Genomic DNA, 24,473 nt, shown 5'->3' on the forward strand with positions numbered 1-24,473 from the left:
GTTCCATTCTGTGGACATGACCAAGCCAGCATAGGCGTCACTGAGAAAGGAGCGCAAACATGCTCGGAATGTGGGAGAGCACATATTTGTTTGAAACTCTGTACTGCTACGTGACACCCAAAATCTTCAGTCCATATGAAAGGCATGAGGCGTCGCTCCTGATGGTTTTAAGTTGCCCATGACTAACAAATTGCACTTCCTCTTGCCGCACATACTTTAGTTTGTTTTGCTAAGCATATTGTATTACTGAAAATACTAGAGTATGGATGGTTATAGAATTAGAGGTGATGGGAAAAGGCAATCTATTTACTACCAGAAAGCAGAAGCATCTAGCACAGAGAAAGCTGGCAGCTACAACACAGGCTCTCAACTATGTTCCTCGATTCACCAGCTGTGCCCAGAGATGTCAGCTTGCTTCAGCCTCAAAAGTAATCATTCACTAGTCCAAAGCCTTGCATAGCTTTTGTGCTTTATTAACTTGGCACCATATGATTCAGTATGGCGAATTAGATAAAAGTAACAGAAGAAAGGGAATGCAAGTCCTAAATTGATTTATAATTTTATCAAGCATCACACCTTTGACAACAAACGAATTCTACTCTTCATATTTTCAGAGTAAGAGTGGGATATAATTTATTATTAGAGCTCCATTATACTACAGGACCAGTAGTATAACAATCATAGTATTCTCAGGTTTTGATTTCTGAGCATCATTAACTATCCTTTGCATGCTTTGAGGGCAAGCCTTTCTGGGCTTTGTGAATTTTTAACTCAACCCATAATCTTAAAATTGGCTTCAGATGTTATGACGACATGTTTTTCTTTAAATCAAAAGTAGAACTTTTGCAATCATACCCTGAATGGGAAAACTACAAAAATTTCTACACACAAAGAGAATTTTAAAAGTATGAGTTTGGAATTTGTATGCAATCTGGGAATAGTACCCATAGTTTACAGCACAGTCTGGCATGAACAAAGTGCTGATTTTTATTTTTTTCCCCTTCTCCCCTCCCTATAAATTCTAACTGTTGTTGATAGGAAGTACCTTTTGCTTATGGTCTCCAATTTAATGTTAATCAACATTTCATATCTGTAATATTTGTTAACTTTGTGAATATATTCAGAAATGTTTATCTGGGTGTTTATTCTTTTATTTTTAACTTTAGGTAATTGTTGCTCTAATGTAAACGGATATATATCTCATTGCAACAATGTTAAACAGATGAAAATGAATAAAAGCTATGTTACCAAAAAAAAAAAATGAATGAGTTTAGGGTTTTCTCATGTTCTCTAGTTTTCCAAATGTCTGGAATACTGGTGGGAAAGTATCTTATCATTAGTTTCACCCCAATCTTAAACACTACAGGAACCCCTGTTGTGAACAAATATTAGTATTTTGCTTTTAGATAGTTACTGAAACTTTCCCTTAGGGGAGGCTCAGCCAATTTATACTACTAGCAAGTGGAATCTGTATGATTTAATACGTGGTTTTAGATTGTTATGTATCAATTTATTTTTATTGCATATGGATTTTTGTTTTTACATGTCTTTCCTACAGACACACTTGTTGGGAAGCAGTTTATAAATCCTGAAAGCAAATAATGTACCAAGCTCTCTTCCTGTTACAACAATGGAAAGGGTTAGCTACTTTCAAGAATCTAGACTCTTATTTGTGGAAAACCTGGGGGGGGGGGGAATAAGCTATCATGCCTCCTATCAATTTTTGAAAATCCTAAAGAGATTTAATGAAGGATTTATAAACAGCTTCCCAAGAAGTGCTTCCAAGTGCTTTGCACAACAGAAATGTCAAAAACCAAAATATAATTAAAATATATACACAATAACATCCGGACACTCCAGACTCCATTCTTGATAGACCTGCTCTTTCTATATAATGAAGGTACAGTATACCAAAAAAATTAAAAAACCCTCAATAGTTTCAATGTTCACACACCTACTCATTCAATCATCTGTCTGACAACATACATTATACTGTAGTTAAAATATCTAAAATCCAATAATAAGCACAAGGCTAAACAGATATGCAATAAAAAAGCAATTACTTTTTACAAGCCATCTTTATGTTTTCATAAAACATGTCGCCATTCTCTGGAAATACAAAGTTCATGTGATTTGCATTGTGTTAAAAATATTTTATGTGATTTTCCTTTTCATGAAAGGGAGAACATAAAACTTACTAAATATATAGAAAGCACACATCAACTAAGTCTTCAGCATATTCAGGAATACAAATATGCAGGAGTATAAATACTTAAGATAAAAAAAAACCAAGGTTGCTGGTCATACTGGGTGTGCAGTTATTACGATTTTCCCTTTTGGACTACGTGCAGATTGAAAGCTGAAGTTCCACACATAGCCAGGCATGATTGGAGCTTAATGTTGGCTGCTTTCGTGGTGCATCGAGTCCAAATTATGCATAGGCACCTACTTGGGAAGTGTTAAGGTTTAATTCCATGTTTCACTGTCCCTTGGATGCAAAGGCAACTGCATTAGCACAGTAGAAAATGTGCATCAATATAGCTAACAGCCACCCTAAACCCACAATTCCTTCTAGTCTGCTGTCTGATGTGTTAGAATACATTTGCAAAAAGGCTTGTGGATAAGCTGACATCTTTCATGCTGACACAAATTATACCTCAACAGTTAGATGCTAATAAACAGGACAACTGCCCCAGCTTTCCGCATGGTTTTACTTTTTATCTTAATTTTTAAAGGAAGAAGCAGAATATTAAGAATGACCACAACCAACTTTCACAAAAACGAATTATCCTTTCAAAATTACTTACAGGAGAAGATGGGGGCGGGTACAGAGAGAACACACACTCAGACACTGCATCAGAATAATAGTTTTCACTAACAACTTTATTTCAAGTAATACATAAGTCATGAAACTACAACAATTTGGGACTTGTCCTACAAATTTCAGTGCTTGTACTTCAGAAGTCTGAAAAAGCGAACTGCATACAAACTGCATTCATTGCCAAATCCAAAACCTATCACAGTGCCTCATTAATGTCCTGTATTATTGCTCCAAATGCTGAGTTATACACTAACACCAAATGGGCCTAAGCATTCTTAATAATGAGCAAAAACTAGGAAGGTCCACAAGTACATTTATCCCATTGCCTTTAAACAAATGAATTACCACAAATGAATTACCCTTTGTGCGACAACGACTTGTACATGCCAAGAAAAATGAATTATTTCATAAGAGGTACAATATCAAGATTGCCTCTATCAACAGTGAGGAGGCTCAAACCAAGGAGATGATATTCAAAACTTTGTTACTGACGTTTTTAAAAATAATCCCTTTTTTAAAACTATTATCAGTTCAATGTTATGAGGGCGTGCCAATCAGAGCTACTGTTAAATATGTATTTGCTTAAATGTATGGTAATACATTAAAATTATTAAATCATTCTAGGTACCGTCTTTTGATTGAAAGCAAATGTATTTCATAAAGATGGCCATTTTATATTTAAGCTAAAAGACTTGCCATTTAAAAATCAACAACATAGAAAACTGCTGTGAATGAACTACCTTACAGATGGCCTTAATATTTTTATTTAACTGCTTGCTGCCTTTCAGAGAGAAGTTTAGCAGAAGTACTATTACCATCTGAAGACTTTTATTTAGGTTATTCTGCTACCTCCTCCCATCTAGCAACTGGGATGCCATTATTTTTTCTTCTACATAAATCAGTATCTGACATCTATTTTTTAAATGTCAAATCAATGCAGACCATATTAACCTTAATCCCTACATACCAGCTTCCCCCCTCTCAAACACTGATTGTGCTGTTGTTGCACAGCTTCTCTACAGATCATCATCATCCAGATGGTAAATTAGTACAATAATGAACTGGCTGTGTTGACACTATTGGTATGCAGGGGCACAGTGCCATCCCAGGCCATGACCTCTCTCCCTTCTCCTGCCTCCTGGTTTGTCAAAGCAACAACACACACAGCCTAAAGAAAATCCGACAGTTTACCATGGGAAACTTTTTCGGACCTTATCATGTTTATAACAGCAGTGTCCTTCAGACTGGTGTTTTGGTTATTCAGTAGGGTCTAGAAGTTAAGTGCTTAGAGCAAAGTCTGTCCCAAGTCACTTCCTACCTAAAACATATAGATCTGCTATGTCAGTTCCTATTACTACAATCTCCATGCAATTTTATAAACAAGCAGACACTGTCAAGGTTCCAAAGCCTAAGAGCTATGTTTTGAAGGCTCATCGTGCTATCCTTCATTCTACCCATTTATTACTTTCATGTAAGATGACAAGTTAATAAATATGCAGAAATTCTTCTGACTGGTGTGCTACCACACAATTATGCCTTTTGCCCATTTATACCACAAGTAGAGTACTGAGGCAATGCTATATGAATATACCCCATGTTCATCAACTGTGCAACACAGCATTTTTAAATCGTTCAGTGAGAGTTAATCTGCTTAAGCAGTGTGGCAGAATTCTAGAATCTTCAGAAACAGTGCAGTAGGGTAACCTTTTCGAATATTCCTACAAATGCTCCCTCTGTATGTACTAAATTTGCAGATCATGGAAAGAGATTTATTAGTTGTTGCCTGATGTGCCAGTTTATCACACTTAGTATTTCTTGTTTGAGTGGGGAAGCATGCAAAAATACAATAGCTTGGCTTCAGTCTGAAGCAAAAGAGTCCAGAGTTCAACCAATCTATTGTGTATAATGTCAAGCCTGACTTTAAGTAGCAGTGTGTGCTCCCCGCCCTCTAAAAAAAATGGATCTACCGTGTTACATATTTAAAGGCTTGCTTTCATATTGCATGTTTAGGTATCATCATCATCATCATCATCATCATCATTATTATTTCCCTCCTCTTTTCAAAAGCCACATGTTAAATTCCTAATCATCCATCTGTCTGGCGCAACACAGTAGATAAACAGGTTTTACAGGAAATAGTAACAATCCCCATGAAGGTATTATAGACACAGCAACAAACAAAAAGGAGTCATTTTGAAATACAGGACATTATGACATTATGTAGGCAATTGAGCAACATCCAAAACATTGGCAAGGGAAAAAAATTAAACATCAAGTAAGAAGGGATTAAGTCACAGCGTTGTGTTGAAAACTATACCTTCATCTTGTAGCACCTTTAAGAAAAGTAAAGTCAGGCACCAGAATATTCCATAATTGAAACTTAACTTACAATCAGATGTAAAGTTTATTGAAAAGGCACAGATGAAAAAAAAAGGATATTCAATCCAAGGGCATGAGATAATCTAAAACATCTCAGTATATGAATACTATTTACACACTTACAATCTATTCACTACCAAAATTCATCAGGGCGTATGTACTTCACATAAAAGTCCTGATGTGAAGTTATGCAATACTCACTATAATACATGAAAATATCAGATCTACCCAAGTTAAGAAAATCATAGATATTTACAACATTGTTTTTTTATCTGATGTTTTCATAGCTACACACAGGTAATCCAAATTTCTTCAAGTTGGAAGAGCAGATAATGCAGACATTGTATTTTACTAACATCAGAGCAAATAATACACAGTAATATAGCTTACTGCAATGGCAGTTTAAATATCTGCTGATATTTAAATCCGTGTAATTCTGACAGGGAACATTTCTATACAAATTCAGTATCAATGGCTTCCTTGTAATTCATCTGGTTATTTAAATAAACAGATAAAAGACTATAAATTAAGTAGAGGTTTCACTTTTATGGCCTTCTAGGTTTTTCTTTTCTGTTTTCTAATTAAAATAGTATAGGAACACAGATGGGAGGAACAACCAAAAAATATTATCAGAAGGTATTGGAAAGAGCCATTGAAGGTATCAATACTGCAGAAAAGCTAGGGGATGAAATCCTTAAGTCCTTCACTATCGTTACACAACATAAAGAGCAATATTAAATATCCCAAGAACACACAAGTGATAGTGGGTTTTTTAAAAAACAAACAAACAAACCAACCCGCAATTCAGACTTCTGCACACACAAATCCGCAGAAATTCAGAGTGTCTGACATGCAGCAAGTATTGGTTACAGAATGCCAAGTGTTAATTTAGAAATAAGACTTCAGGTGCTTATTGTGCAAACACACACAGTGTTATGTATCCAAAAATAAAGAGGTTTATGCTCATGGGGCAAGCAGTACAAGATATATTTAGTGGCTGCATGGTCATAGAAAATTACTATCTTCCTACAAGAGAAAGAGACCAGTGGTAGTGCCTTTTGAACAACTGAGATCAAAAACCAACCAAGCTGGTTGTGTCTAGCTGGAACTGACAATTCATTCAGTTTAAAGTTATTGATAAAAATATTCCGGGGTCTATATTACAAGAATTTACGTCCATCTTCTACACAAAAAAATTCCATCACTGTAACAGATGTTGAATATATTTCATTCACTCTAAAAATGTAAGGACAAACAATTCATGTCATACAGTTCAGTATCTCCTAATATTATCAAAAGTTCAGAGCAAAGGGTTCATTTAACAACCCATACAGAATTTAAATATTGCTAGTGTTTCATGTTTACTCAGAGATGACAAAACTTTCTTCAAAAGTTTCAGTTTTTAGTGTATATGGTCAAAACTGGTACAAAGGTAGTAAACAAAGCGCACTTGTCAATGCTCGAGATCAGTTCTGTGCATATTTAAAAGTGTAGAACTGGAACAAGTAAATGCACTGAACTGCAGAAAGTATAAATTAATGCTGTACTATACTATGGAACCATCTTTGCTTTGTGCTGGAATCATCACAGGAATTGCTCCCATTCTACTTAGATTAGGTGCAGCTACCTTTGGTGGTTGAAAATTTGGATTCTGAGGAGAAGTACGCTCAAAGTCTTCACTTGGTACTTTGTTGTATTGAGTCTTGGCATATCCATCCATATTGGAAGGAGACATTGAACCCAAAGAAGAGCGATTACTCCCTATATAGCTTCGGGCTGTTGAACCACGACTCTTCGGAGGAGGAACATCCTCTCTGAAAAATTAAGCAGATTTTTAAAATTACTTAAGAGTCTTGTAGGAAGGAAAACCCAAACACTTAGAAACACCCCTATCCATATTGACTTGGTACCATTTATTTCAATGAAACATTGCCTCAAGGCCCCCCTCTGCCAATCCTGGCACCTGAGGTCTGTAGGGAAAGTGGTCTTTAAGGTATTTGGTGCTTTAAGCACCATCCTGAGCACCTGAATTGGACCCAGCAATGAACTGGAAACTAGTACAGCTGTTTCAAAACAGGGGTTATATGGGACATAAACAGAAGCCTAGCCAAAAGTCTAGCTGCTGCATTTTGGACCAATCAGTTTCCAAGTTGCCTTCAAGCACAGTTCCACAAGGAGCACATTGCAACAATCCAATCTAGAAGTTACCAGAGCATGGAGTACGGGAGCAAAGTTATCTGTGTCCGGAAGGGACCAGAGTTGGCAAACCAGCCAGAGGTGAAAAAAGGAACTCCTAGCCACCAAATCCACTTGAGCCTGCAATGATCCAACAGCACCTCCAAGCTGTGAACCTGCTCCTTCTAGGGGAGGGCAACCCTGTCCAGACAGGCCATCTCCCCACCTCCTGGACATGAGAACTTGGAACACACAACACCCGTCTTTTCAGGATTCAGCTTCAGTTTATTGGCCCACATCCAGCATATCCCCTCATCCAAGCACCAATCTAACACCACAACTAGAACAAAGAGACAGAGCTGGGAGTCAACTGCATATTGATGGCAATTCAAATATCCTGATGACAACTCCCAGAGGTTTTGCAAAAGATGCTAAATAGCATGGGGTGGGGGGCCAAGATTGAACCCTGCAGCATCCAACAAGACAACTCCCATGGCACTGAATAGTAGCCTCTCATGATTACTTTCTGAAAATGGCCCTGGAGATAAGAGTGGAACCACTGAAACAGTGCGCCAACCTTCTGAGACACTTCAGAAGGATACTGTGGTCAACAGCATTGAAAGCTACCAGGAAATTGAAGAAAATAAGCAGAGTTCCACTCTCCCCAGCTGTCTCCCAATAAATGTAATCAACCAGGGAGACCAAAGCAGTTTCAGTGCCATCACCAAGCCTGAACTCAAGACTGGAATGGATTTAAATAATCAACTTCTTCCAAGCATGCCTGAATCTGGACCACCACCACCTTCTTGAGCACCTTGCCCAGGAAGGGGGCATTTGCCACTGGGTGATAATTGTCCAGGGATATCTTCTTAAGGAGAGGGAGCACCACTGCTGATTAATCACCCTCTGGACCCACCTAGTCAACCCCTACAGCTTGTCCACATCATCCTCAAGCTGCAACTACCTAAACTGATCCAGTATAGATGGAGCTGCAGACCCCTCAATCGGATTTGCTCTTATTGTGGCATCCAATGCCACTGAAATCTAAGTGATTTTGTCCCTAAAGTGCCTCACAGAGTTGTTACAGCAGGCCTTCAATGGTGTCAAAGCAAGGCTCTCTTGGTCAGGTAACTCTGCAATGGTGTGTTGGATGGATACTTGTGAATGCAATGATGGCCAAGAAACTTTCTTTGTCGCTACCACTAAATAGCTGAAGCATGAAATACTATACCAGGTGCTTAATCCACGGAATGACTACACATTTATGAAACTGCCTCTTAGGGGCCAACTTTGGCACATACACTACATAGTCTCCCCTGCATTTAAAGGATGTTCGTGATTTTTTAGTGAAATAGTTCAAACTGGTAGCTTATGTACTACTTTCCCCAGGGCAAGTTGTTAGGATATTTTAGTCTTATAAACCCTATACATACTATTGTATATATTTAATATTCTTTAAATTGTTTGTATAAGTTGTAAGTAACTTTGAGCTTTCAAACTGAGGACAGGGCAAGGGAAAAGTATGAAGTCAAAGAAGTACATGAGTAGATGTCAACATTTCTGGTATTTCATGCAAGTTGGTTAAACTATATGCCTTTGTCAAAACATTTTGTAAAATTGACAATTAAATTTTTGAGCTCATGCCTAGTTTCTCATGCCAGAGTGACACACCTTATATCATGATGCACTTCTTTTTCGTATTTCTTCTCTCTTTGTTTCTTGCAGCAACAGAAGATTATAAAAGCTAGTAAACAGAGACCTAAAAGAGTCCCTATTACAGCTCCAGCAATGGTTCCAGCTCTATTCACCGCTAAAACAAAGAGAACAATGATATATGAGATGGCAGGAATTAATTCTGCAGTTTAATGATAAAGCCTTACCAAATTATTATTTCTATGTTTTTGCTTTCAAAAGATAATACTTACGAGGGGTGACATTCAGCACAAGAGAACACTCATCTGCACCAACTCTGTTGGAAGCTACACATTTGTATGTGCCAGAGGAAGCCCGAGAAGCATTTTTAATCAAAAGATCACCTGTATCTGAATCTGTAAATATATATATACATATAAAATTCATTAGAATTTGTCAAAAATAGCATTTGTAGGAATAATCAATAAAGCATGGACTTATGTTCTTATGTGTTTAAGTTTTGACTGTGCATATTACTTACCCACCCCATTCCTATTAGGAATAGTCTTGGGGCTGCTGCTATAACAACCCTCCAAATCAAGATGAAGTAGCTATGAGGTACCAAACTGATTAGCAACCAAATCTGCTACTGCTATTTAGATGTTTACTAGCTATAACTTAAACTGACTTTTCATAAGGTGTCTGGAAAAACTCCTGCCCCCACATATTTACCCACCCATTTGATCTAGGTTGATCTAGAGATTTGGGATTTTCTACCTTGCCTGGATAAACTTCATAGTATTACAAGAGGATACCATTTTCTTCCAAGCTTTTTTATGATTCACATTATTAGTATTATCCAATGAAAATTTCTATTAAAATTAATTAACTGACTGCTGAGAACAGCCTGCTTTTATAGTTTTATAAATAGGAAAAATAAACTAACAAAATATTTAATGAACTGGCACACTGTTTCCCAACCTTAGGGCCAGGAACCCCCAAGAGATCCATGGGTAATGCTCCTCCAAGTCTGCAGTTGGATGGTTTCCTATGCTGCTGTACCTCTTTGCAGCAGCATTCCCAGGAGTGCTGTGTTATCCCTGAGGAGACTGTGACCACTGGAAATTGTGGGAACATGGTTCAGCAGTGTTGGTCTATGCCTTCCCTACTTTCCTTTGCTGCTGTGAGGTGTACTTGGGAAAACCTGGTGGCAAGTTGCAAGAACGTAGCAGAGGCATGTTGCATTTGGCGTTTTCAGGCCATTTGTGATGCACAACACTTAGGGCTTATTGTAGAAGGTGGAATACACAGTGTGGAGGGCTGTAGACCCTCAATTTAATTTTAGTGATCTCCATGCTGTGGACTTTCTGCCTAATTATTGGCTGCATTTGAGTTCCTCAGTTACGGCAGCAGTGGAGATTAGTTTTGGTGCTCTATTAAAGAATAAAATTTGTGGATTTGGGGGAGTTTTCTGTCTTAGAGATCATTTTAGGGTTGCCTGTTGACCTTTTAGGGTTGCCTGTTGTCCTGAGCAGCATTTGCTGCTCATGCCTGCCACCTTATTAAAAAAAAAGAATATAAACAAAACCTATAAATGAAATAGAATTAACTGCATATATAAGTAGATTTACTTACAGTGATATTGATATGCAATACCTTTTGGAATTAATTGCTTAGGTTTTGATTTGTGGGTAAACTGAGGAAATAAATAAATGAATCCTTGCTGCTTTCTTTGATTTTGGCACATTTGCCTTTTCTTTTAAAAGTGTTACTGTGTTCATAATTTTTTTGCTCATTATTCATTATATGACTTGCATGTGAGTTGCATCAAATTACAACAATTAGCATGTGGGGGACCATTAATTTTTTGAGGATAAAATAGCATCCTCATAAAGGTTGGAAATCACTGCAGTAAAATGCACGATAGAAATCATTTTTGTGCCCTTCCACCATCCAGATTCTGTTTTGACTGAGTAAAGTTCGCAAACCGGGACACCACATTTTGCAGAGTTTGTAAACTGAATCGTTCGTAAACAGGACCATTCTTAAACCAAAGTACCACTGTATAACTCTTCTTTTCAGCAAGTTCCAGAGTTCACCAGGGGGCATTGGTTTTTTTTACTACCTTCATGGCCCAAGGAAACATCTCTGGAAAACTCTTTAAAGAAACTCAGCAGAGCAGACTCAATTTTTTAAAAATCAACTCTTTAAAATTCAAAGCTCTGCTTGTAATTAGTTTAGCATTTGAAGTTAGAAGGGAACAGACACTCATATTCAAATATGAAAAAGACAGTAATAATATAGAAGCATACTCAGTGATGATCTGTCCGGAAGTCCTTCTTTACCCATCTTCCCCCAGTGGTAGCTTATAAGGGGAGTGCCTCCTTGGGATTTACACTTCAGAGTAACATCAGTTCCAATCTCCTGCGATCCTTCAACATAGCATTTGGTCTTTTGAGGTTTTTCTATTAAAAGAATATTATTGTACTATGAATGCAAACTTTAGAACTATGTACTCATTAAATGGTATTTGTAGCCGCAACATAAACTATACATACATCACAGATATTTTATCCACATATTTTATTGTCTTTCAAATATCAGTAGTTTGCCAACAAATTGTTACTACAATTTCAAAAAGATTAAGCTACTTCTTCCATGAACAATATGAGACCAACTACAGAGCCATTTCTTAGGATATCACACCACGTATTTGTCCCACCCACCAGTTTGTACTATGTCTTGCTTCAAAATGTAACAAACTTATGGCCATGGTGCCCTTTAATCTGAAATATGGCATGCAAAATGCTTTATTTCCTGGCCCAGCTAATGCAAGATAATAAGGGGGGTGATTTAAATACTGTCCATCTAACAACTCCTCTTTACAATGTTTAGAATCTGTAGCCTTTTAAACTGTGTGGGAGAGGGGGTGGTATTGTTCTGTTTGTGTTGTTATACTATAAACTGCCCTATGATCCTCAGATGAAGGGTGATATATAAATTATATGAATTGAAATAAATACTAGCAAATCTCCAACTATTCATCCAATACTTACAGCCACTTTATAAAATCAGATAAAAAGTAATATTAATTGTATGCATGCAATAACTCACTAAAGCAGGGCAACCTGCAGCTCATGATTTCAGAAGCCCTCTGCAAACAAAGAGTTATCCATTCCCCCTATTCCACAGACTGCTGAAAAGGGATGAAAGCCGGGGGGGCACCTACTTTTGGCCCCATTTCCACATGCTGCTGCTGCAGCAGCCTTGCCCCCTGCCAACATGCAGCGAACATGTATCTCCAAGCAAATACAGCTCTCAACAGAAAAGAGTGTCACGAGCCTGCACTATGTACAGTTTATGCAATTGCAAAACTAGAAATATCTTACCAAGTACAATCAGCTGAACTCTATGGGTCTGCATATCAGGAGCCTTCTTCACTTTACACTGGTACGTGCCACTATCAGCCGGCTGTAAGTTCAGGATATCAATACTCGCATCTCCATCAGCTGGGTTCTGATTAACAAACTGTACCCGCCCAGCCATATGATACTTGTCATAAACCGTGTCCTGACTGTACATAATTACCTGAAAGGAAAAAGAGACAGATGACTCTATCTTGTATATGAGTTATCACAGAGTTGGAAGGGACCACTAGGGTCATCTAGTCCGACCCCCTACGATGCAGGAGTGTTTCGCCTAACATGGGGCTCAAACCTATAACTCTGAGATTAAGAGTCTCATGCTCTACAGTTATGTATGTTCTATCCAACATGATTTCTATTTTCCCCAGTAGTAAATAAATATGTCCTGGAACTATTTTCTGGAAGGACATTAGGTTAAACATTTGAATTCTTAGTCTGACCTTTGGACTCACCTACGTTCAAAATGGAAGTGAAACATATGGAAGACTTAGGAGTTTAATAAAGCTTTTCACTTACTGGTTGCTCCTTTTTTGGCTCCAAGACAACCCATTCAATGTCAAGTAGTCCTTCATCTCCTGCTGCAAGAGTATACTGGCAGAGCAAAGTAACCTTCTCTCCTAGAGCCTTTGTTACCATCGTCTGTTCAGTTGATGTTATTGTTACGCCATCAGTGAGATCTAGAAGCAAACCAAAATTTTAACACCTTAGAAGTTAAAAAAAGTATGAAAATATATTGTATGCACAACTTTGAAAATAGGAATAGCTTCTCTCTCTTTTAGACATCTAAATAAACCACGTGACTTGGAACCAACTATTGCAAACCTCTTGCATTTCTATGTATTGCAAGATACAAAGGAAACACTGATTACATTAGCTGTTTGCCCTTAGGGACTAAAACATTACTCATATCTTTTGAAGAATTTTTTATGTTAAATAGATGTTGCATGCCTTTTTCCATTACTCTGCTATACTTAAAAGGCCAGTGCAACGCTGTGCAGGCTAAAGCAAGGAGGACTGAATTCTACAACCACGGTACCTGCGTAACGATGATGTAATAGTATACTATCTACCTCCTTTTATCACAGCAAAAGTAGTTTCCATTTTACAATAATGGTTTACGATCTAAGAGACACGATATAAAATCAAGGGACGAGGAAGGCAAAGTTGAGCACTTTCATTGCAATAACTTCATGGAGTCATTCTGAGCAGCCATAAATCTCTCTCTGTGTTATTACTGAACTACCCCCTCCCCCACAAAAATGGGGGGATGTAAGTTGGTAATGTCAAACTCTGAGGCTCCCGTGTGTCCAAATTCAGACAATAATCTAGTATTGACATATTGGCCCTATTCACATGGTAAACCAGTTATGTGGCCATGCTGTATGCGCTGCTATTTGCACTTCAATTCCTCCCCTGCCGGAAATGAAACAAGCCACAGTCTGGCTTGTCATCATGTGAGAACACGGACTTATCAATAGTTTCTCCCCCCAAAACAAACCTAGCTTAGAAAAAAACCACAAGCTCATGTTTTCATTCATGAAAAGGCAAGATTCTGGCTTGTTTCTTTTACAGCACAGCAGGAGCAAGGGAGGAGTGAAGTGTGGACTTTGGGGCAGTGGTACATGCAGCTTCTTCACATTAAACCATCGTTTCTTTTAACTATGGCTTGATGTAACACGAGAAACAGGCCACTGTTTGATAAACAATTCACTAGAATCAGGAAACATTTACTTCATTCCTCCTATTTTTCACAAAAGTTATATAATTTTAAGTGTAGGACTATCAACATATGACTGCTATTTCTCAGTGAATTCATGTGACACTTCTCACATCGTTCTTCAAAAGAGAACACGGTAAATCTACAGCCATATCATGAAGTTCCATTTTCAGACAAAGACAGCTTAATTTTAAACAACTGTGTAGCTTAACATTTTCATAAAATCCCAAATGAGTTTTCAGATCTAATGCTTTTGGCAGCCTTTTCTGCTTCATCTCCTCCTGGAACATCAGCATAATCCTCAGTTGCATGCTATACTCAGAATAACAATAAATTTCTGACACACACATTTAGGCAAGCAAATGATTACAACATCTGCATAATGGCCAAAGAACTTTTTCAGAGATAGTTAAGTAAAGACCAAGAGAAATGTTTGTACAAATTTGGGGATTCTAAATAAGAATATACGTTCTCAACTCTCAAAAAAACAAGTGAAAAGTAGTTTTCAAGATTATTCCATATAAATGGTGAGGTGCGTTCTGCAATGCTTAAAAAAGAAACAAACTTGTTCCTATACTGTTTTTTGCTACCAATTAGATTTTTTTGGCAGGATTTCTACTGTTTTTACATTAACATCCAAGTAACAAAGGATAAGGAATGCTTCAAAATCAAGCAAGAATTGCTATACCACCATACGGTACTAGAGTTATTAAATGCCATTATCCATAACATATGCTGTGACATATAGATTTATATTTAAAACAGATTTTTGTTTGTCCAATACTGTTTTCTACAAAGGTATGACAAGATAGGAAATAAAACATAAACACAGATATATTGCCAGAAATATCTGGGATAAAAGCCCTTTTAGATATATATAGAAATCTTACTCCCCTCCCCTCAAATTTATCCAACATTCCAACATGCAATTCTTCCATAATATTTTGGTGGTACCGTGGTGCTCTTCCCATTCTCTCAGGACAGCTCACATGAACTTTCACATGTATGGAAGTGTGGGTTTTCTGTAGACAGAATGTGTTACTTGGACATGAAATGTAATCTTGCAGTTCTAAAGCTCCCTTCTGCAATGTTAGAGCTGAACAGGGTGCACATCTTTAAAAGATGCAAGCCCAAACACCAAATCCATTTTCTTGGTTTTGTGCCAGAGCTGTGGTGCCGCTCGTGCTTATAATGCAACGATCAATAAGCCCGTGCTGCAGAGGCACTAGGGTCACAATGAAGAGTTCACCAGGCTCTGTTTTCAGTCTACATGATTTACAGAAGTGTCATATGAACACCAGTGTAGGGCAATTTTCAAGGTAAGTGATGCATTAACTTTACCTATAGACTTCATCTTCCTAGTGTTGCAGCAATAGAACTGCTGGCACAATTGCAAAGCTAAGCAGGGTCCTGTATGTTTTCAACTTGGATGGAGAACCACATGTTAAGATTTCTGCACTGCAGGGGGTTGGACTACATGACTCTCAGGGTCCCTTCTAACTCTATAATTCTAATAGCTATATAGGAAACAGCCTTCACCAACCTAGTGCCCTCCAGAAGTTTTGGACTACAACTCTCACTACCCCAGTCAGAACAGTTATGTTGGCTGGGGCTGATGGGATTGTAGTCCAAAACAATTGGAGGGCACTACACTGGGTTAGATATACAAGCAGACCAGGTAGACATGAAAAAGCATACCACCACAAACATGAGCTTTCACACTAGTTTCCTTCATGTAAAATTAGGGTACTACAGTGGTGCCTCGCAAGACGAAATTAATTCGTTCCGCAAGTTTTTTCTTCTTGCGAGTTTTTCGTCTTGCGAAGCACGGTTTCCCATAGGAATGCGTTGAAAATCAATTAATACGTTCCTAGGGAAACCGCCTTCAGACCAGGTCCGGGGACAGTCTGTCCCCCGACTTCTTCTGAAGGCTGGGGGGGGGGAACAAGGGCTTTTCTTCCCACCCCCAGCCTTCAGAAGGCTGTTCTGAAGGCTGGTGGTGGGAAGAAAAGCCCTTCTTCCCACCTCCCGCCCCGCAAGCTCCGGGGACAGGAGGGCTTTGCTGCCGACCGCCAGCATTTTAAAAGCCCCTGCTGTCCCGGGGCGATTTTAAAATGCTGGCGGGCGGGAGCAAAGTCTCTGCTGTCCTGGGGAGATTTTAAAATGCTGGGGGTCGGGAGCGAACGCTTCACTGCCGACCCCCAGCATTTTAAAATCTCCCTGGGACAGCAGAGAAGTCTCTGCTGTCCCGGGGAGATTTTAAAATGCTGGCGGGCTCCTGCCATAGGCGCGCGTCACCTCTCCAGCCAGGAGAGGGTCGCAGGGGGCTGCTTTAGCCCCGCGCGCGCTCTCCCAGCTGGAGAGGTGACGCGCGCCTATGGAGGCTCCTGCCATAGGCGCGCGTCACCTCTCCAGCCGGGAGAGGGTCGCAGGGGGCTGCTTTAGCCCCGCGCGCGCTCTCCCAGCTGGAGAGGTGACGTGCGCCTATGGAGGCTCCTGATATAGGCGCGCGTCACCTCTCCAGCCGGGAGAGGGTCGCAGGGGGCTGCTTTAGCCCCGCGCGCGCTCTCCCAGCTGGAGAGGTGACGCGCGCCTATGGAGGCTCCTGCCATAGGCGCACGTCACCTCTCCAGCCGGGAGAGGGTCGCAGGGGGCTGCTTCTCTGCTGTCCCGGGAGATTTTAAAATGTTGGCGGGCGGGAGCGAACGCTTCGCTCCCTCCCGCCAGCATTTTAAGATCGCCCGGGGCAGCGGAGAAGTCTCCGCTGTCCCGGGAAGGCAGGCGGGGGGGAAGCAAAGACTTTTGCCCCCCGCCGGCCTTCAGAAGAGGTCCAGGACCTCTTCTGAAGGCCGGCTGTGGGCGAAAGTCTTTGCTCCCGACCGCCAGCAATTTAAAACAGGTCCCCGGAGATTTCCCTATGGGCTTTCGTCTTGCGAAGCAAGCCCATAGGGAAATTCGTCTTGCGAAGCGCCTCCAAAACAGAAAACCCTTTCGTCTTGCGGGTTTTCCGTCTTGCGAGGCATTCGTCTTGCGGGGTACCACTGTACTTAATTACTAAAATGTAAAATATTCAGAGAACCACATTCTAATACAGGCAACGGCTAACTTGCGTGGAGGTTGCATTCCAGGCCAACGCGTGCAACGGCAGAGTACACATCAGCCCACCCCACCCCCTTTTCCAGTTTGCCGTGATGTACACATGCACAGACGTGCATCAGACAGTTGTTGTCTGTAATTAACTCAAGCTCATATTCTACACTACGAATGTCTATTTCTTTTCTTAAGCTAGCATGGACAGAACCAAACTGTGTTGTCTTCAGCATCTTCATAGATCTTTAAAGTCAAGATAGCAATAAATAAATCAAACACATAATTAAAACTGACATTTTGTGTATAAGTTTTAGGAGGAATCTAACGTTGGAAGAGAAGACTTACTTATGCAAGAAAACTTCACCTTCCGCATCTCTCTCTTGCAACCCAATGGGCATCTCCAAAATCTGCTTCAGAGAGCCCACACTTACCCCAGCAACCTTCCAATGCAGATACTGAAAACCTGCTACTGGGCGGAGGCAAGGAAAATCAAATCCTACTGCATGAGCTGTTGTCTATTTTGCTTGAAAACATACATTGTTTGATGTTATGTCCTTACCAGGGACTATACATTGTTTGATACAGTCCTTACCAGTACAGTCCTCACAGTAAATTATGTCATAGCAAATACTTTTTAACACAGATTTAACGTTTTCTGTGGTTGAACAGTTACACTCCTGATTCTCATAAAAAAATAAAACTATAAATATATAAATAAAAACATATCTCCATTATTAAAAACTAGTGTGTTCACAGCATTTTCTGAACAAATTCAGAATCTAATTGCCGTATTTTTCGTCCCATAGGACGCTCCGTCCCATAGAACGTACCTAGTTTTTTGGGGGGGAAATAAAGGGGGGAAAATTCCCCTTTATTTCCACCCCAAAACCAGGTCGGGGAAACTGAACCAGGTCGTGGAACAGCGGGATGGCGGCGCTGCGCCTCCTTGCTGTCCCCCGAGCTTGTGGGGCTGGCCAATGTCTGTCTGGCGTGCGGGGCGCTCTGCTTCAGGGAGCCGCGCGTGCCGGGCGGCAGGCTGCTATCTGCAGCGTGGGGAGCCCTGCGGGGAACTCCTGCAGGGCTCCCCACGCTGCGGATGTCTGCCCGGCGGGCGGGGCGCTCTGCTTCAGGGCGCCCTTCGCGCTGGGCGGCAGGCTGCTATCCGCAGCATGGGGAGCCCTGCGGGGAACTCCCGCAGGGCTCCCCAGGCTGCGGATGTGTTCCTGAAGGGCCGGGCGCTCTGCTTTCAGCGTGCCCTGTGCTCCAGGAAGCAGGCTGCTATTCGCAGCCTAGACAGCCCTGCGGGAACTCCCGCAGGGCTGCCTAGGCTGTAGATGTGTTCCCAAAGCGCCGGGCACACTGCTTTCAGTGCGCCCCGCGCTCCGGGAAACAGGCTGCGGGTGTGTTCCTGAAGCCTGGAAGCGAAAGCCTGCATTCGCCCCATATGACGCACCTAAATTTCCCCTTCATTTTTGGAGGGGAAAAAGTGTGTCCTATAGGGCGAAAAATACGGTAAAAGTTAACCAAATATTTCTCCTAGCAACAAACAGTTGATGGCCTTGCTCTACTGAGACACATTTATCAAATTCAGAATACATTTGTTTTCTTTCAGCTTCAGGAAAAGAGAGCACTAGCCAGACAGTCCTGTGGTCAAATGAATTATCAATAGAATGAGGGTGCTTATGGCATCAGCGTTGTTCGTTATCTCACCAGTTGCTGACATGTACAGCAATGCATGTTTGCCAACTTGACTGTTTGGTGCAACACTCTGGCCCCTGTGCACTGACTTCACATTATCTTGTGGTTCTAAGATTTAGTTTGTGCTGCAGTGCATGAAATTCAACATCATATTTGTAACACAACATGTTCCAGGACTTGAGAACAGTGTGACTGGGGCTTTGCCCCCCAGGCCATTTTTTGTCTCGCCCCTAGAATGTCTGCGCCTTTCCTGAGTTTTTAGTGTGTAGGGCTTGGCAATATAGCAATATCTCGTCCAAAACTGATTTGAAGTCCTATCATGATGCTGACAAGTCTTGCATCAAGGTGGAGGAGTTCACTGCTTGAAATGGTACTTTGCTGGTCCTCTTGAGATACATTTGAAATGGTACATTGCTGATACTCTATTGGAAAGGAAAAGTCTGTCTCATCTCCCGTTAGGACACTTACAAATTGGAGTAATTATGGGTTGTCCGGAAAGAATGGAGGACTCTGATATTCACAAGGTTTCTCTGGATTGTGGGAAAAGTCATGTCTCTTTCATGCACCCTACTGAAAGACATGCAGTCCATAGCACAACCTAAGTCAAAGTTTTTAATAAAGTTTCTCACCAAAGACTCTTGAATAACTAACAAAAAGAAGTGCAACTTTACACTGTGCACAGTACAACTATGGAATTCACTCCTACAAGATGAGGTGGTGGCCACCAACTAAAAGAGAATTAGACATATTCATGGAGGTTTGGGTGATCTGTGGCTACTAATCATGACTTCAAGGATAAGCATCTCCTCTGAAAAATGGTTGCTAGGAATCGTGAGTGCTATTGTGCTCATTTTCTGGCTTGTGAACAGACACAATGAGAACAGGCAGCTAGAAGGACCTTTGGTCTGATCTAGCAGGGCTTTTACCCATTTTCATTTGTTGTACTATGTGGAGCTGCCCTTGAAATGATTGCAGCTAGTGCATAAGGAAGGCAGCTGCTGGAGGTCTAATAGGCCTAACAACTTGGGACTGTGGAATGACAGTGCTGGGAGACCTGCACTGTCTGCCTTTTCTTATGAAGCCCTATTAAAAGTGATGGTTTTGACATATAAAAAAGCCCTGAACAGCTTAAGACCTAATTACCTGAGTGAATGAGTTTCCCATACTGTACTGCTGGTGCTTTGAGAATCAACTGGAGGAACCCCCTTTTTCTGTAATCCGCAGGTCTAGGAGTTGACAGGGGCTTTCTCAGAAATGACACCTCTATTACAGAATATCCTCCATCCTGGGCTTTGACTGCCACTGATATCATCTGACTGTAGGCACCAGCTGAAACCTCCTTTCACTAAGCTTTTAAAGGTCTGAGTATTTTTGAAGATACTGGCCAGCACTGTAGAATGGATAAATAGAGTGGGTTTCCCCCAAAAAATGAAATTGATACTTTACATACATTATTAAGTAACCTGGGATGGATGATTAGATATAATATACTTCTGTGTGACCATGCTTTTATTTCCATCCCTTCTTGGCTGGAAAAGTAAATATAGTAGCCAAACAGAATCCAGGCAACTATTGTGCCACTTGGGAGAGAATGAAGATGTTTCTAAGGCAACTCTCTTAACAGCAGTTCCCAAGGACATATGACACCTCTATGAGGAGGAGGATTGTATTGCAGTTATGTTAAATATAGGTGCAGCTCCCAAAGAGAGTCTCTGTATTTGTTAAGCAACCTGACAGGTAAAGAGAAGATTTTTTTTTAGTTTAGCTGCAAATGTAAACTTCTGAAGATGAGCAAAACTCGACTTGACAGCGTAGTTCTTGAAATCCTAGGTATTCACACTTTTCAGCAGAATAGTAAAAAACAAAGGCCCAATTGTGGAAGTACTTGGAATAGGGTAATAATAATCATTATCGTCCTTATTATTAATGCTCTGAGACAGCTTTCCCAAGCAGCCCCTTTTTGTGGTTGCTGGTTTGAGTTTCTTTTGGTCTCAGATTGCGGTTTTGTTATTTTTACCTTTGTTTTTGGGCCAGCCAAGAGCAGCCAGGTGAGAGGGAAGGAGGAAGGGACTCAGAGAGATGGGAAGGAGTATACAGAGTGGCGTCTGCCTGAAAGGGGGTCACCCCCACTCTAGAATTAAGTGGGCAAGGTCAGGAAGTTCTCCTCCTAGTATCCTTTCTGCAACACACCAGGAAACAGTTCCAGACTGTGCGCTGCCACTGCCTCCTGCCCACACTCCCCTCCCTCATCAGCTGACCTGCCTTCTCCCCATTCTCTGACAGCCGTGGGGGGGGGGGGGCTTTGCTTCTGTGGTACTGCACGAACAAGCTGGCTCACAGTAGCTGAAGACTCTGCATGTCGCTACCGTGCAAGCCAACTGCCCCATGTTGCAGTGCAAGCTGTAGCAGTTCCAATTGGGCAGTAACAGCTACTTTACTAGAGAGTCGTGCAGGGCGACATTTCTCTCCTCCCACATCTTAAAAAAAACACATACCTAACAAAGCCCTATTATCATTAAGTAGAGAATGTTACACATGGAAAATTAGGACAAGGAAAGGGATGATGATGATAACGACCTAAAAAAAGTATTTTATCTGCATGACCCTGCCCTTAGGAAGTATGCATTTATTCATTTATGGAATTGGTGGAGGAAGTAAGTGTGGGCATTTGGAGATCAGTGGTGGCCAGCGTAAGTCTTTGCTTCAATGTGATTTCTGACCATATGTGAAACACTTTTGACGGCATCCACACTGTCAAGAGTTTTCTGGCACTGAGCATATCATTAGTGGAATCATGAGCATATAGGACTAAATACTAGAAATGCCTCAATCATATTTTATAGAAATCCATGCTACAATCCTTAAAACAATCCTACATAGCAAATGGTCTTCACTTAAGGGAGCTAACCGAGCATCAATTGATATTTGCTACGTTTTTGGAAGCAGAAAGGACATGGCAATGAGCCCAGCTTTGGCTGGGGAGAGTGGGAAATAAATAAATAAATAAATAAATAAATAAATAATAGGATTGGTCAATAGGTGATAGTAGTAGTAGTAACAGTAATTATTTATACCCCACCCATCTGGCTCGGTTTCCCCAGCAACTCTGGGCAGTTTCCAACAAAAGATTAAAAATATATTAAAACATCAATCATTAAAAACTTCCCTAAAAAGAGCTGCTTTCAGATGTCTTCTAAACGCCAGATAGTTGTTTATTTCTTTGACTTCTGATGGGATGGAGTTCCACAGGGTGGGCACCACTACCGAGAAGGTGACTACTATACATACAAGCTTCTTGCACCCAGAAAATAAGGGAGCTACGGTATCAGTTAAATAAAGAGAAAATAGATCTACATCCGTGGATGTTTTAGTCAATTGTTGGTGAGACAGTGCTAATAAACTCCACTACCCCTATTTCTGATCTAAAGCTTCCAGTCAACTAAAGTTCCCAGTCTTCTTCCTGAGTAGTTTCTCCTCAGTAAATATTCAATACCAGTAGTTCCCAAACTTTCTCCCCTCACACACCACTTGAAAATTGCTGAGGGTCTTGGTGGACCACTTAATGATTTTTCTGATTGTTGTAAACATTAATAATGTGCTGTGTTAGAAGCTGTTATGCACAGTGGAACCTTGGTTCTCAAACTTAATCAGTTCCAGGAGTCCATTTGACTCTTGAAACCATTTGAAAACCAAGGCGCAGCTTCCGATTGGCTACAGGAGCTTCTTGCACTCAAGCAGAAGTCACGTCGGGCATTCGGCTTCCGAAAATCGTTAGAAAACCAGAACACCTACTTCCGGGTGTTTGGCGTTTGGGACCCAAAACGTACAAGTACCAAGGCGTTCGAGAACCAAGGTACAACTGTGTTCTAATTCCTCCTTTTATTTTGTATATATTGTATTTTATTGTATTACAATTTGAACTCAGTGTGCGGCTCGCAGGTTCTGTGTCAAAGTACTCTTGCAGCCCAGCCCACTTGGCCTGAGAGGCTGGACTGTCCTAGAGAAGACTATGTTGTAGTCACACCAGCCAGCTCCTATCTAGGTGTTGCCACAAACTCTTGCCACTAGAGATTGGCTGCCCAGTGCCTAGGTAACACTACCTAGAAAGTGGTTAACAATGAGAGAGCAGAATTACATGGTAGCTAGTTAACATCCTACCCACATCTTTGGAAAACCAGTAAACATTTGCTGGGCTGGGCATTTGCAGTGAGAATGGTAGGAAGCAGAAAGCTTATACACCTCCTTCCATCTCCACACCACTGCAACTGCCAACCCTGTCACTGCTTTGATGTTACAAGAAAACACAGAATTAAGACCACCACATTTCCCTTTGTAATATATAATTACTTCCAGAGACCTCTAGAGACTATTACTGAGGGGAATGAAAGGAAGTTTCTAAAACATAGAACACTCAATTAAATTTTTGTTTTCTAATGCTAGAGAGAGAAGACAAACTCTAAAACAAAACCTTGCAGCCTCTTTTCGTTATTTTAGACACATAAGGCTAGAACAAAATTCAAAAACTAGTAAAATATTTAGCTATCAGATACTTAAGAAATGCTATGCCTGCCAGACAAGAACTTCAAAAATGGGGATTTTAGCATTCTTCCTCAATTAACAAATAATGAAATTAAAAATTAAGACACAAAGATTGGTGAACAGTTTTTGTACATCTTAATTTTTAAAAAATTATTATTGCTGAGAAATGTGTTTTTTCCATCTGAAAACCGTGTGCACATTTTAGTTTGAATGTCTAGGATTAATCACATGGGATCAGATCTGATTTGCACTGCATTATCTGTATACAGGCCCAAAGTTAAGACTGAAAGCCTGAGGACATGGACTGTCTTGTTGGGTTTAACTAAATGATCTGTAAGCTGCTCGGGAAGTCTTAGCTTATGGGCAGGATAAAAATCCTTTAAATAATTAAAGTGAAGCCAACAATCATTCGATCCAGCAATTCACAACTTTTTAGTAGGCACAATCTGTCTTCACATATATCCTTCCTCCCACAAAAAGAAGGTTCCTTGCCAATCATAACCACCTGTAACTGACAGGTGCTTTGGCCACAAGTGAGCCGCATTGTAGTAGAAGTGGAATGCTTTGCACTTCTTGGGAACCCCTTTCACCACCATTGGACTATCCTGTTCATTTCCACACATTGAAATGCTCCAGGGACTCGGCTAGTAAGAAGGATGCAGAACCAGAATCCGTGCAACATGTGGTCAAGACATCAACTGTGGAAATCAGAAATCAAATGTGGTTAAGATACTGAGAGCCATTGCATTAAACAGATGTAACAAGGAAAATTACAAAGCCTGCTCTGACTACTTTAACTGTTTATTAGGTGTTCCCAATTTAATTCCTTTCTAGTATATAAGGTTCTGCACATTAACTTGCCTGCTTGCTACTAGCAACCACCCTCCCACATCTGAAGAGCATCTCTATAAATGTGAACTGTGTGGAAAAAAGCTTCATGCAAAGCCCTACTTTACACCAAGTAACCCACACTGTGAAGAGGCCATATGTGTACCAA

The 24,473-nt window shown here is 40.6% G+C and overlaps 1 protein-coding gene and 1 long non-coding RNA gene across 3 annotated transcripts in view; one reads left to right on the forward strand and one right to left on the reverse strand.

The window, feature by feature from the left end:
- LOC308590049 overlaps window positions 1–9,262 on the forward strand; it is a 35,067-nt gene extending 25,805 nt beyond the window's left edge. Inside the window, exon 2 of the long non-coding RNA XR_014009634.1 lies at window positions 9,101–9,262. This is a non-coding gene — a long non-coding RNA (uncharacterized lncRNA). The remainder of the gene's footprint in view (window positions 1–9,100) is intronic.
- CXADR (CXADR cell adhesion molecule) overlaps window positions 1–24,473 on the reverse strand; it is a 34,043-nt gene that overhangs the window by 5,550 nt on the left and 4,020 nt on the right. The window contains exons 2-7 of one of the 2 annotated variants that reach the window (XM_081199691.1): window positions 12,949–13,109; window positions 12,397–12,595; window positions 11,320–11,472; window positions 9,301–9,423; window positions 9,047–9,185; window positions 6,828–7,014 (exon numbers count right to left, since the gene is read on the reverse strand). In XM_081199691.1, coding sequence (XP_081055817.1) covers window positions 6,828–7,014; window positions 9,047–9,185; window positions 9,301–9,423; window positions 11,320–11,472; window positions 12,397–12,595; window positions 12,949–13,109 — 962 coding nt within the window. Of the gene's footprint in view, window positions 1–6,095; window positions 7,015–9,046; window positions 9,186–9,300; window positions 9,424–11,319; window positions 11,473–12,396; window positions 12,596–12,948; window positions 13,110–24,473 lie in introns of those variants that run through there. The other variant, XM_081199690.1, reaches the window with a different exon arrangement.

Source organism: Podarcis bocagei (genome assembly GCF_964188305.1).
Source record: "Podarcis bocagei genome assembly, chromosome: 6".
NCBI classification, from domain to species: domain Eukaryota; kingdom Metazoa; phylum Chordata; class Lepidosauria; order Squamata; family Lacertidae; genus Podarcis; species Podarcis bocagei.